At 41.0% G+C, this 15870-nt stretch overlaps 2 protein-coding genes across 2 annotated transcripts in view; one reads left to right on the top strand and one right to left on the bottom strand.

Moving 5' to 3' along the window:
* The window catches only part of LOC139966893 (D-ribitol-5-phosphate cytidylyltransferase-like), a 38349-nt gene that overhangs the window by 16240 nt on the left and 6239 nt on the right, over window positions 1-15870 (bottom strand). The window contains exons 2-3 of the mRNA XM_071970352.1: window positions 1654-1823; window positions 192-483 (exon numbers count right to left, since the gene is read on the bottom strand). Coding sequence (XP_071826453.1) covers window positions 192-483; window positions 1654-1793 — 432 coding nt within the window. The 5' untranslated portion in view covers window positions 1794-1823. The remainder of the gene's footprint in view (window positions 1-191; window positions 484-1653; window positions 1824-15870) is intronic.
* LOC139967115 (uncharacterized) lies at window positions 7827-12329 on the top strand. Its single transcript, XM_071970834.1, has one exon. It carries the CDS (start codon window positions 7827-7829, stop codon window positions 12327-12329), a length of 4503 nt encoding a protein of 1500 aa, XP_071826935.1.

Genomic DNA, 15870 nt, shown 5'->3' with positions numbered 1-15870 from the left:
GAAGTTGACGGTATGTGCAGCAAGGCATTTCCCTATGAGGACAGCACTGATTTCATACAGAAGCGGATGTTGTGTGTGTGGCTAGAGGTTTTCCAATGAGACCAGTACAGATTTTCATCTCACTTCAACAACTCATATATATTACTGTCAGTGGGTGAGAATACCTTGTTCAAACTATTACCTGATTATACCTGATATTTCTCAGCAGCTTTGGCTACATTACAATATGTTTCTTCATCCACGAATGGCCTGACGGCATCATGAACTATTACAATTGGGCTTCCCTTCTTTTGGTCGTCTTCCGAAGCATCTAACTCTGTCTTCGCATGAATCGCAAAAACACATTTCTTGATGGATTCATGGCGAGTATCCCCACCTTGCACCAGTTCCACCTTACTTAACTTATTTTGGCTGATTAAGTTCTCGACAAAGTTGAACCAACTCTCTGAAATTGCAACATAAATCTTCTGGACCCATTTTATTCTAAAGAAAAAAAAGGCAAAATGACATCATTAGAGGAATGTGAAAGCAACATTACATTATTTTGAAGTGAACGTTGATAAATTATGTGGAACAATAATTTATCCAGTCTCGCAAAGCAGAATGTTATGCAAAAGTGAAAATTGCTCTTGAAATGCAAAGTTGTACATAGCAGTTATTTAACACAGGAACCATAATTTATTATGATAGACAAAGGTCAGAGCCCTGCTACATAAACTTTGACTTTGAACTCTAAATTACAGATACTCTCTGAATTATAGTATAATAGTGTTGAATGATCTACAGTACTGTCGTTTGAATCAGTAAATGAAATTGCATTGTGGTTTATTTTATGACCATTCCAAGCAACAAATTTATGCAATATCCCATCTATGCTAGATACAAACTAGACAAAGGGCTATACAGTAGTTTATAAGTGCAGAGATGTTGAGGAGTTTTCGTACACAGTAACCATAGCAATGTCTTTTGTGAGACAGGGACATTCAGAGCCTTCAAAAACTGATACACAAAATCTGAACACTAAATTAATCTGCTTTCTGGCAGAAAATTAATGCTCAATGTAGTTTTATTGGCAGCAGTGGTAACTAAGTATATATGCCAGTCGCTGAGGAAAGGCAGGTTTGAACTACTCATCAGTATGCACTTTGCAAAATTGATTTTACTGTAGCACTGGACTGACTAAAACGTCCTACAATGGCTCTAACCACTTTGCAGATAAGAAACTCTCCACAATGCTCCATGACCTATAGCAGAAGTTGTAAGGAATGGATAACTCACTGAGGAAAAGGTCCTCAAATTGTCAATGACCATCGTTCTCTGGTACTCCATACACAGTGCACAGGATAATTAACTTTTGCAACCGAAATCTAGACAAATCCAACAAACAGTCCCATGATCAACACTATACTGTTAAGGATGAATGCAGATTTTTATGCTCAGTGGCTCAATTGTTTTAAGTTTTCAGTTAAAACAGATTCCACTCTCAAACAAGCCATGTACACCAAATATTCACAAATAACATTGAACAACAGAAAGTTTGATTTATCCCTAACTTTGCTCCAAGTCTCAGGTGTCACAGAATATCATATATATATAATACATAATATACAGAACTTAAAAGTTAAATGAAGTGTGCCGTTATAAATAATGTACCTTTGCAGCGATTTCAGTGTGTACAATATAAGTGGCTGTCCGTTGATGAGAGAGAACTGCTTCGGAGTTGCAGACTTAAACCTCTCGCCTTTCCCAGCCGCTGGGAGCACAGCAACTACAGGTCTTGTAATGCAGGCCATTGGTCGTTCAACTGTAAATTACTAATATTCCTGCAACAAGAAAGAATTTGGAATAACATTTACATACATGTATATGCTTCCTGCTAATGTCATACAGTAACTATATTGGTTTTGCATGTTTATATATGTATATAAACAGTAAGTCATTCGCTTTGCTCAAAGCTACATAGAGAGTAGTTATTACAACTGCTGTGACTGAAAAAAAACAGAAAAGGTGAAAGATGGTCTTATATAAACTTTTTCAACCCACCCCAAAAATTATATTACGGGGGACATTTTACAATTTTCTACTTTTACATTTGACCACCCAAACTCTGCTTGTTCCAAATGCAACTATGGTCTTGACTTGATTCAACTGTACTATACAGTTCTATACTTTCTCTGTAGGCAGGTTGGCAAAAAGTACAGTACATGCATGTCACACTCACTGGAACACAGAACAAGTTTACATGGTGCAGAGATGCACTGAACAGTGTTTTTGTTTACAACAGGCAGGCTGAAAAATTTCACAATTTTAGCGGTTTTCTAAATAATGCAAATGCTTAAAATCTACATGTAATTTCCATTTTCATACAGTATATCCCAGCACACGTCAGTTACTGTACGCTACAGGCTATTGAGAGCAGCCAAATATAGTATTTGCTAGTCAGAAGCATTAATACAGGCTGTGTACAAGGCTTATGAACAGTGACAAAAATAGAGAGATTATATAGACAATAAGAGAGATTATATAGATTATATATAGATTATATAGACTGTTATGGCTATAGACTATATGTAAAGTTTTCTAAATATATACGGGCAGCTTATTGCAAGTGCCTGATGCTGTCACTGTCAAGCTGCAAAATCCACTGGTAGTAAGATAGTACAGCCTGTTACCTGCCTAAATGGAGGACATTAAAATGCACAGTACATGTTGTACTGTGATTGTTACACACTAAGCAAGAGATGAACAGTCAGTGATCAAGGCCATGTACATAGCCCTGTTTGTAGGTTTGAAGTGTAAAAATGATATGGCCTCAGTACATGCAGTAAATTGAGAGCAAATATAAACTGTACAAGTAACACATCAAAACCAGACAAGGTGTGTGCATCTACTGTAGGATAGTCCTTTTAGTCTTTTGTTGTGCACAAGTTTAAAGTACTGTACCTCTTAAGAAAACTTATGAGCATTCATAGGAATTTGACCATTTGTAGTTTGAAATGCATTTTCCTAGAAATTTGTGATCGCTGTTATTAGTCCATGTCTGTATGTCATGAATATTTGATGATTATGACAAAATGCTATCACTATGAGTATTTCTTTAAGTTGTAACAGAGTGGAACACTATCACTGCTAATTATGTATGTACAGTATTCCACTGAGTAAAAGACAATCCGGCCGTTAAAAGATGACCTGCACAAGCTGGAAGAAAATGGATACACCTTGACCTCTTGAGAATGTTAAAATATTCTTTTTGTCCACTTTTTTAGGACTGTAAATTTATGCTGGATCTTTGTGTTATGCATTAGTGGTAGTTTTATTAAGTATGTCAACCTTCAAGAAATTGCAATTTATACTACATATTACTATTCATTATATACACTGTCATGTCTAAGACCTGTCTTAGAGCTGTGCAGTATATGTACTGTAGCCTGCTCCTCAAAGTTTGGGTTAACCAAACAGCATATGCCGAAAGGGTCTTACACAAATTCGGCATGGACAATGCCAAAGTACCAGTTGCCACTCCAGTCAACGCCAGCGCAAAGCTTGTGAAAGCAACAGACGACTGTGATAGTGTAGATCAAGGACTGTAACAGTCTGCAGTGGGCAGTTTGCAAGACCAGATATTACCTATGCAGTGAGCAGTGTGGCAAGGTTCAGTGCCAACCCAATCCAGCAGGACTGGACTGCCATCAAACATATTATCATGCGTTTATCTTAAAAGGTACCCTGAAATTTGGTCTCATGTTAAGCAAAGATGGCTCACAAGACTTCATTGATTCTCTGATGCTGACTGGGCAGGAGATGTTGATGACCGAAAGTCAACCTCGGGCATTTGTTCCAGATGAACGGAACTGCAGTCAGTTGGACTCTCTACTGCGGAAGCCGAAGAGACATGGCATTGGCGAGTGCTGCACAAGATGCGGATAGGTTACTGAGACTAAACACCGATTTAAAAAGTGAACCTTTCACCTCTGCTATCATCATCTTTGAAGATAGCCATCTTCCATTCACATGGCAAAAAATCTGCGGTTCCACGGAAGAGCCAGGCACATAGGTACTAAATACTATTTTTTCAAGTTCAGAGCTGCTCAGTGGAAACCTAAAAGTTACTCTTGAATATTGCAGAACGGAGGAGATAGTGGCAGATATGCTCACGAAAGGATTGCATAAGGGTCAAATTTAAGCAACTGAGAGAGATGACTGGGGTCAAAGAATTGACTGGACATTCTGCCTGCAAGTGAGAAGGAGTGTTACAATATTAATGCCATCCACTTTTGTCGGACTGTATTTATACTGTATCTTTGTGTTATCCATTAGTAGTAGTTTTGTTAAGTATGTGAACCTTCATATCATTACTATTATACACACTGTGATGTCTAAGAGCTGTGCGTTATACACACTGTAGCCTGCTGGGAAAGTTTCATGCCTGTAATTTTACAAGAATAAAGTAAAGAATAAAGAGAAACTCAGTTGACAGAGTCTTCTCTTGCTAATTAACTTTCAGTGCCTCGCCAACAGGGACTAGTTTGCAAAAGTTGTGTAAGTCTTATTACCAACCAGAATACAGCAGTTTTCAAACAAAGTTATTACAGGTACAGTACTTGTTTTTAACAAAACTATACCGTTGCTGGTATGGATGTTCCGGTCCAGGCAAACCCTGAGCACTAGATACCTGGGGATTGTGTTTACTCATGCATGCCAATGAGTGCAAAAGTCTCAAATATCATCAGATTTGTTAGTTATCTTCTCACTTAAATTAGTCAAGCATGCAAAATGCTCACTACTGAGGCAGCCAAGCTAGCCATGCACAGTCTAGCTACCTGCAGGTTGGACTATTGTAACAGCGTAATTGTCAAGCATAAGAAGTATGACTGTGTAAGAGATGCAGGATATGGGGTTCTTGTCAGCAACTAGCTGTACAGCAGGCTTATTGGGAATCCCCCTAGTGGTCACGGTGCATGGAGACAGCTGACCACTGTATTACAAACACAATAGGCTAAAACAAGAATAAGACTGGCTGTTAGGTGTAGTAAGTAGTTATATTTGCTTGGCCTTAACACACATGAAACTATGCAACATGAGGAATCTTGGCATATTACTCTTTAACTTCACTTTAAACAATTACACTTAAAAGGGGGAAAGGGGCTCAAATTTCAATTAATTGTCGGGTAATACGGGTATCAAGTTACAATTAAAACTAGAGATGTTAAATATAATCAACTAGGGGTGTCAAGTGGCCACAAGACTAATACATGTATGTGCACATTAATAAAACAAGAGATAAGCTTATCTGGCGGGCAGGTCTGTATCGTCCAGCAGCACTGTACACTGTACAGCAATGTTGTTGACTGGCTCCCCACACTACAGGGTATCAAGTTCAAAGTACCTGTACTTCTTCTTGTGTACAAAGCTTACCATAAATGAACTAAACTTAAAACTTCAGCTAGAACCATCACGTGTACACTGGCCCCCCACACTACAGGGTATCGAGTTCAGAGTACTTCTTCTTGTGTATAAAATAGTGTTTACACGGGTCCAAAAATCTGCCTAAACATCGGTTTGCAAAAAAAATCACACTTTGCGTGGATTCGGATTATAAATTAGGACCCGTGTAGTATTGCGTAGGGCGGGTACCTTCGTTATTGCTGTTATCTTCAACCACATGGTAGCCCAATACCACACTAAGTCAATGGGAAATGCCTTATCGTCGGTTTGCCCCCCCCCCCAAAAAAATCACACTTTGCGTAGGATTTGGGTAATAAATTAGGAACCGGGTAGTATCGCATAGGGCGGGTACCCCGATACCCTGTGCAAACAATAGTATAAAGCTTACCATAAACAATCGCCACCTTACATCTTGGACTTACTACAGCTACAACCATCACACAGATACTGGCTCCCCACACTACAGGGTATCCAGTTCAAAGTACTTCTTCTTGTGTATAAAGCTTACCATAAACAATCGCCACCTTACATCTTGGACTTACTTCAGCTACAACCATCACGCAGACACTGGCTCCCCACACTACAGGGTATCGAGTTCAAAGTGCTTCTTCTTGTGTATAAAGCTTACCATAAACAATCGCCACCTTACATCTTGGACTTACTTCAGCTACAACCATCACGCATACACTGGCTCCTCATACAACAGCGTATCAAGTTCAAAGTACTTCTTCTTGTGTATAAAGCTTACCATAAACAATCGCCACCTTACATCTTGGACTTACTTCAGCTACAACCATCACGCAGACACTGGCTCCCCACACTACAGGGTATCGAGTTCAAAGTGCTTCTTCTTGTGTATAAAGCTTACCATAAACAATCGCCACCTTACATCTTGGACTTACTTCAGCTACAACCATCACGCATACACTGGCTCCTCATACAACAGCGTATCAAGTTCAAAGTACTTCTTCTTGTGTATAAAGCTTACCATAAACAATCGCCACCTTACATCTTGGACTTACTTCAGCTACAACCATCACGCATACACTGGCTCCTCATACAACAGCGTATCAAGTTCAAAGTACTTCTTCTTGTGTATAAAGCTTACTGTCACGAACGACTTTCTTTATTGTACGTGTATTCAGTATATGCTGGTCAGGGTGATAAGTAGGTCACTCGTCGTGACTGACAACTTGTGCGTTTTTTCTGGAAGCTACGAGAAATGATGGCGCTATTCGGTATTAGCGAGTACAAATTTCCAGAACATACGGGAAGTTATTTTTAGCAGGTGACCGGATATCGTCGATCAATGAACGATGCACTATCAGTCGTATCTTCGAGACATGGATGATTCTCGATGTTTTTCCGTCAGGATTCCTGGAAGAGAACTTTCGGGAGATTAAACCCGGCTATATAAGAAGAGATATTTTCGGTGATGAGGAGTTCAGAGTTTTCCGATCTATTGTAAAAAGAAATTCATCTGAGATAAAAGATTAATCGAGGGGACGGACGGAGGAACCGGTGGACTGTTTGTTTATAAGATTGGTGCGTCGTTTAACCGGGACAGGCGTGACTTCGGCAGAGTTTTCGGAGTTCACCCAGGAGGAAGCCATCCTTGGGATACAAACGTTGAGTCGAATTGGACCAGCGGGGAACGGTTTTGCTCCTGACCAAGTCACGGGATACCAGCCTACGAGGGAGCCTAATCCCGACATCGTTGTTGGTGACGCAAGGAGGTCAGAACAGCTACGAAAGGAACCGAGAGCCGGCACGCGCCGCGTAAGATAAGTTAAGTAATCTTTTAAAAATTTAACGGCCGTATAATATTGTAAAATCTGTCTGTAATATTCCAAATTTCTAGTACCAATAATCCTTGTACAAATCAGTAGAGATCGTATCATTGTAAATATATCGTTTTTGTTAACTTTCAGAAACATCTCAGTATTCTTTTGGTCCTTTGAGTTTACTTCCCTGAATCTATCTAAAATTTTATTTTTATCGGCTTTGAAGGCCAAAGGAAAAACCCGGGGTCGCAACAGAGGGGGCGCTAGAAGGTGCCATTTTGTTTTATCCCACGGAAGTTGTGACAATTAATGGGGGCTTATACGGGAATTGTTTAAAAGATAGAAACAAAACGGGAATTGTTTAAAAGATAGAAACAATCCGGAAATTGTTTAAAAGATAGAAACAAACCGGGGAAGTGTTTAAAAAAATAGAAACAAAACGGGAAAAGTGTAAAACACCAGAAAGGAGTATATCCCGAAGTGACTTACAAACTGAGAAGTTTCTGAAACCATATATATTTGATATATTGTTATTGGTACATGTGTTTGCCTGACTGAATGATGGATATTAGAGAATTAACTGAGTTGGGGGCTAAAATGGGTCTTACGGGTGGCGAACTCTTAAACTTCGTCAAAGAACAGCAGCAGATCGCTCGTGACGAAAGGCAACAAGAAAGGGCTGAGGCGGAAAAAGAAAGGGCTGAGGCGGAAAAGCAAAGGGCTGAGGCGGAAAAGCAAAGGGCTGAGGCGGAAAAACAAAGAATGTTTGAATTGGCTAAGCTTGAAAAGCAAGCTGAGTTGCAGCAAAATAGTAATGGCAATGCCGATTTGAATTCCTCCCGTAGCTCCACTTCAAGCCGCGAGCCAAATAGAATCCCAACGCCAAAAATGCCTCACTTTGATGAGAAGGAAGACCTCGACGCATACTTGCTGCGCTTCGAGCGATTTGCAACAGCGCAAGAGTGGCCAGAGGAACAATGGGCATTAAATTTGAGTCTGTGTCTAAAGGGAGAAAGTCTCCGTGTTTACTCTAGGCTGCCACCCGATGACTCACAAGATTATCAAAAGCTAAAGAAAGCCCTGTTGAAACGATTTCAATTCACAGAGGAAGGCTTCCGTCAGAAATTCAGACGAGAAAGGCCCAAAAAGGGAGAAACATCTATTCAATACATGGCAAGGTTGGAAAATTATATGGCCAGATGGTTGGAAATGGGCGGAATTAACAAAACGTTCGAGGAATTTTCAGATCTCATGTTGCGGGAGCAGTTCCTAAATGTATGCAGTAAGGAATTGGCATTATTCCTGAGAGAACATGACTGCAAGACTTCTAAAGCGCTGTCAGAGCTGGCTGACAAATACTTAGAAGCGCATCACAGGGATCTTGAAAAATGTGTGAAATCCTTCCAAACAAATCAGGGAAATGGGAAAAAACCTGACGGTAACCCCAACAGTCAGGAATACAAAACCAAAATTGTGGACGCTGGTGAAAACAGAAACACGCGTTCAGCCATAAAATGCTTTGTTTGCGGGAAATTGGGGCATAAGGCAAACGATTGCAGGCAGAGGTTTAAAGCGCAATCGGCGGTTGCGACTGAAAATGCCAAACCCGAAAAGCTAGGATCGAGCGATGGGTCGCAAAAAGATCATCGTAGCGGACAAACCGCGAATCTGTGTTTGATGAAACAAATCAAGGAAAGTGACAGCTATTCAATTAATTTAGCGTGTGGTCACAAGATCCCAATAGTCAGTGCGGCGTGTGAGGAGCCTACCGACATTACTGAGAAAATTTTGTCAGATGTTAAGGAGCGCATGCCGGTGGTTGAGGGCCATCTTAAAGGGAGGAAGGTGTCAGTGTTACGCGATAGCGGGTGTTCTGGTGTCATCGTTAGGAGAAATTTGATCTCCAATGATCAGTTGACCGGTGTAGATCAACTGTGTGTACTGATTGACGGTACAGTGAGGAAGATTCCAGAAGCTATCGTGGCGGTGGACACGCCCTTTTTCACAGGATCCCTCAAGGCTCTCTGTATGAAGAGGCCAGTGTATGACTTAATAATTGGGAATGTTCCTGGTGTTCGAGGTCCTGAGAATCCCGACCCAGATTGGAGTGTAAAAGAAGTTCCAAGTGAGCAGTGTGAACCTCACAATGTGGAAGAAACAGCTAGTGTTGAAATAGGAACCAGTGTTGAGTCACGTGATGAACCGGAAGTCGCTGCGGATCAAATGATTCCAAGTTATGACGTAGGCGATGACTCAGATATTGGAGGTGCCGTAGAGACACGTGCACAAAAGCAAAAACGAAATGAAAATCTGAAACCCCTAAAAACGGCTAATGTTCCTATGGATGACGTAACACCTGAGCAATTGAGACAAGCTCAGAAGGAGGATTCAACCCTCAAAAATTGCTTCAAGCATGTTGGGAATCCCAGACCACTGAAAGGTAAAGAGGGGATCTCCGAATTCATTTTAAGGAATGATATTCTATATCGTAAAGTTTCGGGGAATGACAAGCCTAGTGACCAATTGGTTGTACCCGAAAAGTTCAGAAATCAAGTAATGAAACTGGCTCATGACAGTATTATGGCGGGTCACCTAGGGATAGCCAAGACAACTGACAAAGTTCAGTCTCAGTTCTACTGGCCAGGTGTAGGATCCGACGTAGTGCGTTATTGCAAGTCATGCGATATTTGCCAGAGAACATGTGATAAGGGAAGGGTCACCAAGGTCCCATTGGGTCACATGCCCTTGATTGACACACCATTCAAGAGGGTGGCGGTAGACATTGTCGGACCGATCAGTCCTACTTCCAAGCATGGGAATCGGTATATCCTAACACTTGTCGATTATGCAACGAGGTTTCCCGAGGCAGTTCCATTGCGTAACATAGATACTGAGAGAGTGGCAGAAGCTTTGGTGGACATATTTTCAAGAGTGGGAGTCCCATCTGAGATCCTGACTGACAGGGGGTCACAGTTTACCTCAGATGTGATGAAGGAGGTGAGTCGATTGCTGTCACTGCGACAACTCACCACTACCCCCTACCACCCGATCTGCAACGGTCTAGTTGAGAAATTCAATGGTAACTTGAAGAGGATGCTAAAGCGCATGTGTGAGGAGAGACCGTCAGACTGGGACCGCTATATAGGACCACTACTATTTGCGTATAGGGAGGCTCCGCAAGCCAGCACAGGTTTCGCACCGTTCGAGTTACTCTATGGTAGGACAGTGAGAGGTCCTATGGCCATTTTGAAAGAGATGTGGACATCTGAAGTGGACAACCCTGAAACTAGGTCAACATATCAGTATGTCTTAGATTTGAGAGAACGGCTAGAGGAAACTTGCGCTCTGGCTAGATCAGAGTTACAGGAATCGTCGGAGAGGTACAAGAAGTACTATAACCGGAAGGCTAAAAGTCGCAAGTTCAAACCAGGTGATTTGGTGTTGATACTCTTGCCTACTGATCAAAACAAGCTGTTGATGCAGTGGAAGGGGCCATTCACCGTATTGAGTGAAATTGGCGAATCGAGCTATTCAATCGATGTCAATGGGAAGTCGAAAAGTTTTCATGCAAACCTGCTGAAAGAGTACATAAGTAGGGACAAGTCAAATGTGATTGGGACTACAGTCATTTCAATGTCTGAGGATGAGGAGCAGGAAAGTTGTTTCGACCTACCTGCGCTGCAGACTAATCAGAGTGAATCGGCATCTGATGTTGTCGTAAATGACGAATTAGGTGTAGGCCAATCACACGAGGTTAAACGAGTGTTATCCAAGTTCACTGATGTCCTGACTGATGTACCTGGCAAAACTGATGTTCTCAAATGTGATATCAAGTTAACTACTGATAAGCCAATCAAAGCAAAGCCTTACCCAGTACCACTCTCGATGCGAGATTCGTTACAAGAGGAAGTTAGGAAAATGATTGACATGGGAGTGATTGAACCTTCAAACTCACCTTATAGTTCACCTGTGGTGTTGGTACCTAAACCTGATGGTACGAAGAGATTCTGCGTGGATTATAGGAAGCTCAATAAAGTAACCACGTATGAAGCTGAACCTATGCAAACCATGACAGAGATATTCTCGGAATTGTCGAATGACAAGTACTTCAGTCGAATCGATCTAACGAAGGGATATTGGCAGGTTGAAATGACACAGTCAGCGAAAGAGAAGACTGCCTTTGTGACACCAGATGGGTTATGGCAATTTAAAACGATGCCCTTTGGATTGGTTGGGGCACCGGCAGTTTTCACTAGGTTGATGAGAACCATTTTGAGGGATGTGCCAAATGTTGTCAATTATCTGGATGATATTTTGATTCATACCGAGACATGGGATGAGCATGTAGAGTGTTTGGAGTTGTTGTTTCAGACGTTGAGAGAGAGCGGACTGACAGCTCGTCCGAGTAAGTGTGAAATAGGGTTCACTAAATTAGAGTTCTTGGGCCACACAGTTGGAAACGGGAAGTTGGGCCCGAAGCAGAGTACCCTTGATAAAATCAAAAACGCTCCAAAACCCGAGACAAAAACTCAAGTCAGGTCGTTTCTTGGTCTCACGGGGTATTACAGAGACTACATACCAAACTACTCTGCACTAGTTGCCCCACTGTCGGACCTGACGAGGAAGGGTTCACCCAATAGAGTGATTTGGGGAAGCGCCCAGGACAAGGCGTTAATTGATCTGAAGCGAGCGCTTATTAGTCCACCCCTTCTCAGGCTTCCTGATATAAATAAGCAATTTGTTCTGAGGACCGATGCATCCGATGTAGGGATAGGTGCAGTCCTACTACAGGAACATGAAGGAGAATTATTTCCTGTAGCGTATGCTAGTAGAAAGTTATTGGAGAGGGAAAGAAATTATTCAGTGATTGAGAGAGAATGCCTAGGATTAGTTTGGGCAGTACAGAAATTCCATGTATATCTGTACGGAAGTGAGTTCGTCTTACAGACTGATCACAAACCACCCACTTATTTAAATAGAGCGAAGTTGCTGAACTCAAGAATTATGAGATGGGCTTTAGTACTACAAGAGTATAGATTCAGACTAGAATCAATCAAAGGAAAGTACAATGTTGGTGCAGATTATATGAGCCGAATGTAAGCGGGTTATTCATTCATTTAATCAGATGTAGATTTGTTGATTGTAACACTATTGATTGTTGTTATGCTATCATACATTTATGATTGACATTTATAGTTTTGTCGGTTTATAGAATTGTTTATAGTTTATAGAATTTGACATTTATGGAATTGTTAGTTTGAGTATTTTGAGATGGTTATCAATGTTCATTAGTTATGTTTAATTTAAAGTTGCATACACGTCCATTTATAGATGAAATATTTAAAATATTTATCTTAAAGGGGGAGTAATTGTCACGAACGACTTTCTTTATTGTACGTGTATTCAGTATATGCTGGTCAGGGTGATAAGTAGGTCACTCGTCGTGACTGACAACTTGTGCGTTTTTTCTGGAAGCTACGAGAAATGATGGCGCTATTCGGTATTAGCGAGTACAAATTTCCAGAACATACGGGAAGTTATTTTTAGCAGGTGACCGGATATCGTCGATCAATGAACGATGCACTATCAGTCGTATCTTCGAGACATGGATGATTCTCGATGTTTTTCCGTCAGGATTCCTGGAAGAGAACTTTCGGGAGATTAAACCCGGCTATATAAGAAGAGATATTTTCGGTGATGAGGAGTTCAGAGTTTTCCGATCTATTGTAAAAAGAAATTCATCTGAGATAAAAGATTAATCGAGGGGACGGACGGAGGAACCGGTGGACTGTTTGTATATAAGATTGGTGCGTCGTTTAACCGGGACAGGCGTGACTTCGGCAGAGTTTTCGGAGTTCACCCAGGAGGAAGCCATCCTTGGGATACAAACGTTGAGTCGAATTGGACCAGCGGGGAACGGTTTTGCTCCTGACCAAGTCACGGGATACCAGCCTACGAGGGAGCCTAATCCCGACATCGTTGTTGGTGACGCAAGGAGGTCAGAACAGCTACGAAAGGAACCGAGAGCCGGCACGCGCCGCGTAAGATAAGTTAAGTAATCTTTTAAAAATTTAACGGCCGTATAATATTGTAAAATCTGTCTGTAATATTCCAAATTTCTAGTACCAATAATCCTTGTACAAATCAGTAGAGATCGTATCATTGTAAATATATCGTTTTTGTTAACTTTCAGAAACATCTCAGTATTCTTTTGGTCCTTTGAGTTTACTTCCCTGAATCTATCTAAAATTTTATTTTTATCGGCTTTGAAGGCCAAAGGAAAAACCCGGGGTCGCAACAGAGGGGGCGCTAGAAGGTGCCATTTTGTTTTATCCCACGGAAGTTGTGACACTTACCATAAACAATCGCCACCTTACATCTTGGACTTACTTCAGCTACAACCATCACGCAGACACTGGCTCCCCACACTACAGGGTATCGAGTTCAAAGTACTTCTTCTTGTGTATAAAGCTTACCATAAACAATCGCACCTCATACATCTCAGACTTACTTCAGCTACAACCATCACGCAGACACTGGCTCCCCACACTACAAGGTATCGAGTTCAAAGTACTTCTTCTTGTGTACAAAGCTTACCATAAACAATCGCCATCTTACATCTTGGACTTACTTCAGCTACAACCATCACACAGACACTGGCTCCCCACACTACAGGGTATCGAGTTCAAAGTACTTCTTCTTGTGTATAAAGCTTACCATAAACAATCGCCATCTTACATCTTGGACTTACTTCAGCTACAACCATCACGCAGACACTGGCTGCCCACACTACAGGGTATCGAGTTCAAAGTACTTCTTCTTGTGTAGAAAGTTTACCATAAACAATCACCACCTTATACATCTCAGACTTACTTGAACAGCTACAACCATCACACAGACAATGGCTCCCCACACTACAGGGTATCCAGTTCAAAGTACTTCTTCTTGTGTATAAAGCTTACCATAAACAATCGCCACCTTACATCTTGGACCTACTTCAGCTACAACCATCACACAGACACTGGCTCCCCACACTACAGGGTATCGAGTTCAAAGTACTTCTTCTTGTGTATAAAGCTTATCATAAACAATCGCCACCTTATACATCTCAGACTTACTTGAACAGCAACAACCATCACCCAGACACTGGCTCCCCACACTACAGGGTATCCAGTTCAAAGTACTTCTTCTTGTGTATAAAGCTTACCATAAACAATCGCCACCTTACATCTTGGACCTACTTCAGCTACAACCATCACACAGACACTGGCTCCCCACACTACAGGGTATCGAGTTCAAAGTACTTCTTCTTGTGTATAAAGCTTACCATAAACAATCGCCACCTTATACATCTCAGACTTACTTGAACAGCAACAACCATCACGCAGACACTGGCTCCCCACACTACAGGGTATCGAGTTCAAAGTACTTCTTCTTGTGTATAAAGCTTATCATAAACAATCGCCACCTTATACATCTCAGACTTACTTGAACAGCAACAACCATCACCCAGACACTGGCTCCCCACACTACAGGGTATCCAGTTCAAAGTACTTCTTCTTGTGTATAAAGCTTACCATAAACAATCGCCACCTTACATCTTGGACCTACTTCAGCTACAACCATCACACAGACACTGGCTCCCCACACTACAGGGTATCCGGTTCCAAGTACTTCTTCTTGTGTACAAAGCTTACCATAAACAATCGCCACCTTACATCTTGGACTTACTTCAGCTACAACCATCATGCAGACAACTCAGATCATCTTCACCTCATTTTATTGTACTGTTCATACACAAACCTCACAGTATGTCATTTGCTGATTGATCATTCTCATGTTTTGGTCCTAATCAATGGAATGCTCTTCCAAACCTAACAAGAATACACAGACTGTGTAAAGAACTGCTAAAATTGTATCTGTTTGAACAAGTGTACTGTAAATAATTTCTTTTAACTGTCTTTTAGCATCTTTGAACAAATGAATCTTATAATTACAATGGTGCAGTGTATGATTAGTTTGAAGCACTGTTCACATGCTTAAGGAGTGCAAAAAACATTAAATAGCGGTTGCACAACAGTGATGCACAGCAGTAATGCAAAGCCCCATGGTTAATTATAAAGAGGCTAGGAAGGACAATATTCCTTGGTAATACAGGGCAGGTCCAAGCTATTGTATCCCTAGAAGCCAAATTTCAAACTTTACTGAAACACCCTAAATGTGGTGTCATGTTAAAGCTGAATTATTGAAGTTTCAGATTTTCATAATTTTTTTTGAATTTTTTTCCCTATTCAAACAATAACAGCCAGCTAATTTGCATAAATTCAAATTGCAGTGTGACGTACGGGACATTTGGAATCCAATTTCGCTGCCAGCAATATGAACTTATTGAATATAAGTTATGTGGGACATGATACACTGTTCCTTCCAATAATTTTGACATATTATGTTTGGGGGTTCATTAATTAAATATGCTAATTAGCTAGTGTCCAAATACTGATGTCCCGTACGTCACAATTTTCGGCACTTTTTTCAAGTTTTGATATGGAGGAACAATTTTTTTTTTTGTGATATTCTATAAAGTTCTAATTAAGAACATTGCTCAACAATATCCATCCCCAAAAAATTGAAATAATATTCA

This window comes from Apostichopus japonicus, chromosome 4 (genome assembly GCF_037975245.1).
Source record: "Apostichopus japonicus isolate 1M-3 chromosome 4, ASM3797524v1, whole genome shotgun sequence".
Taxonomy (NCBI): Eukaryota; Metazoa; Echinodermata; class Holothuroidea; order Aspidochirotida; family Stichopodidae; genus Apostichopus; species Apostichopus japonicus.
The sequence above is the reverse complement of the archived record's forward strand: the minus strand, read 5'-3'. Positions and strand labels throughout refer to the sequence as shown.

What these genes read in the sequence shown, in the direction of transcription:
- LOC139967115 (XM_071970834.1), top strand. Translation starts at nt 7,827, where the DNA reads ATGGGTCTTACGGGTGGCGAACTCTTAAACTTCGTCAAAGAACAGCAG.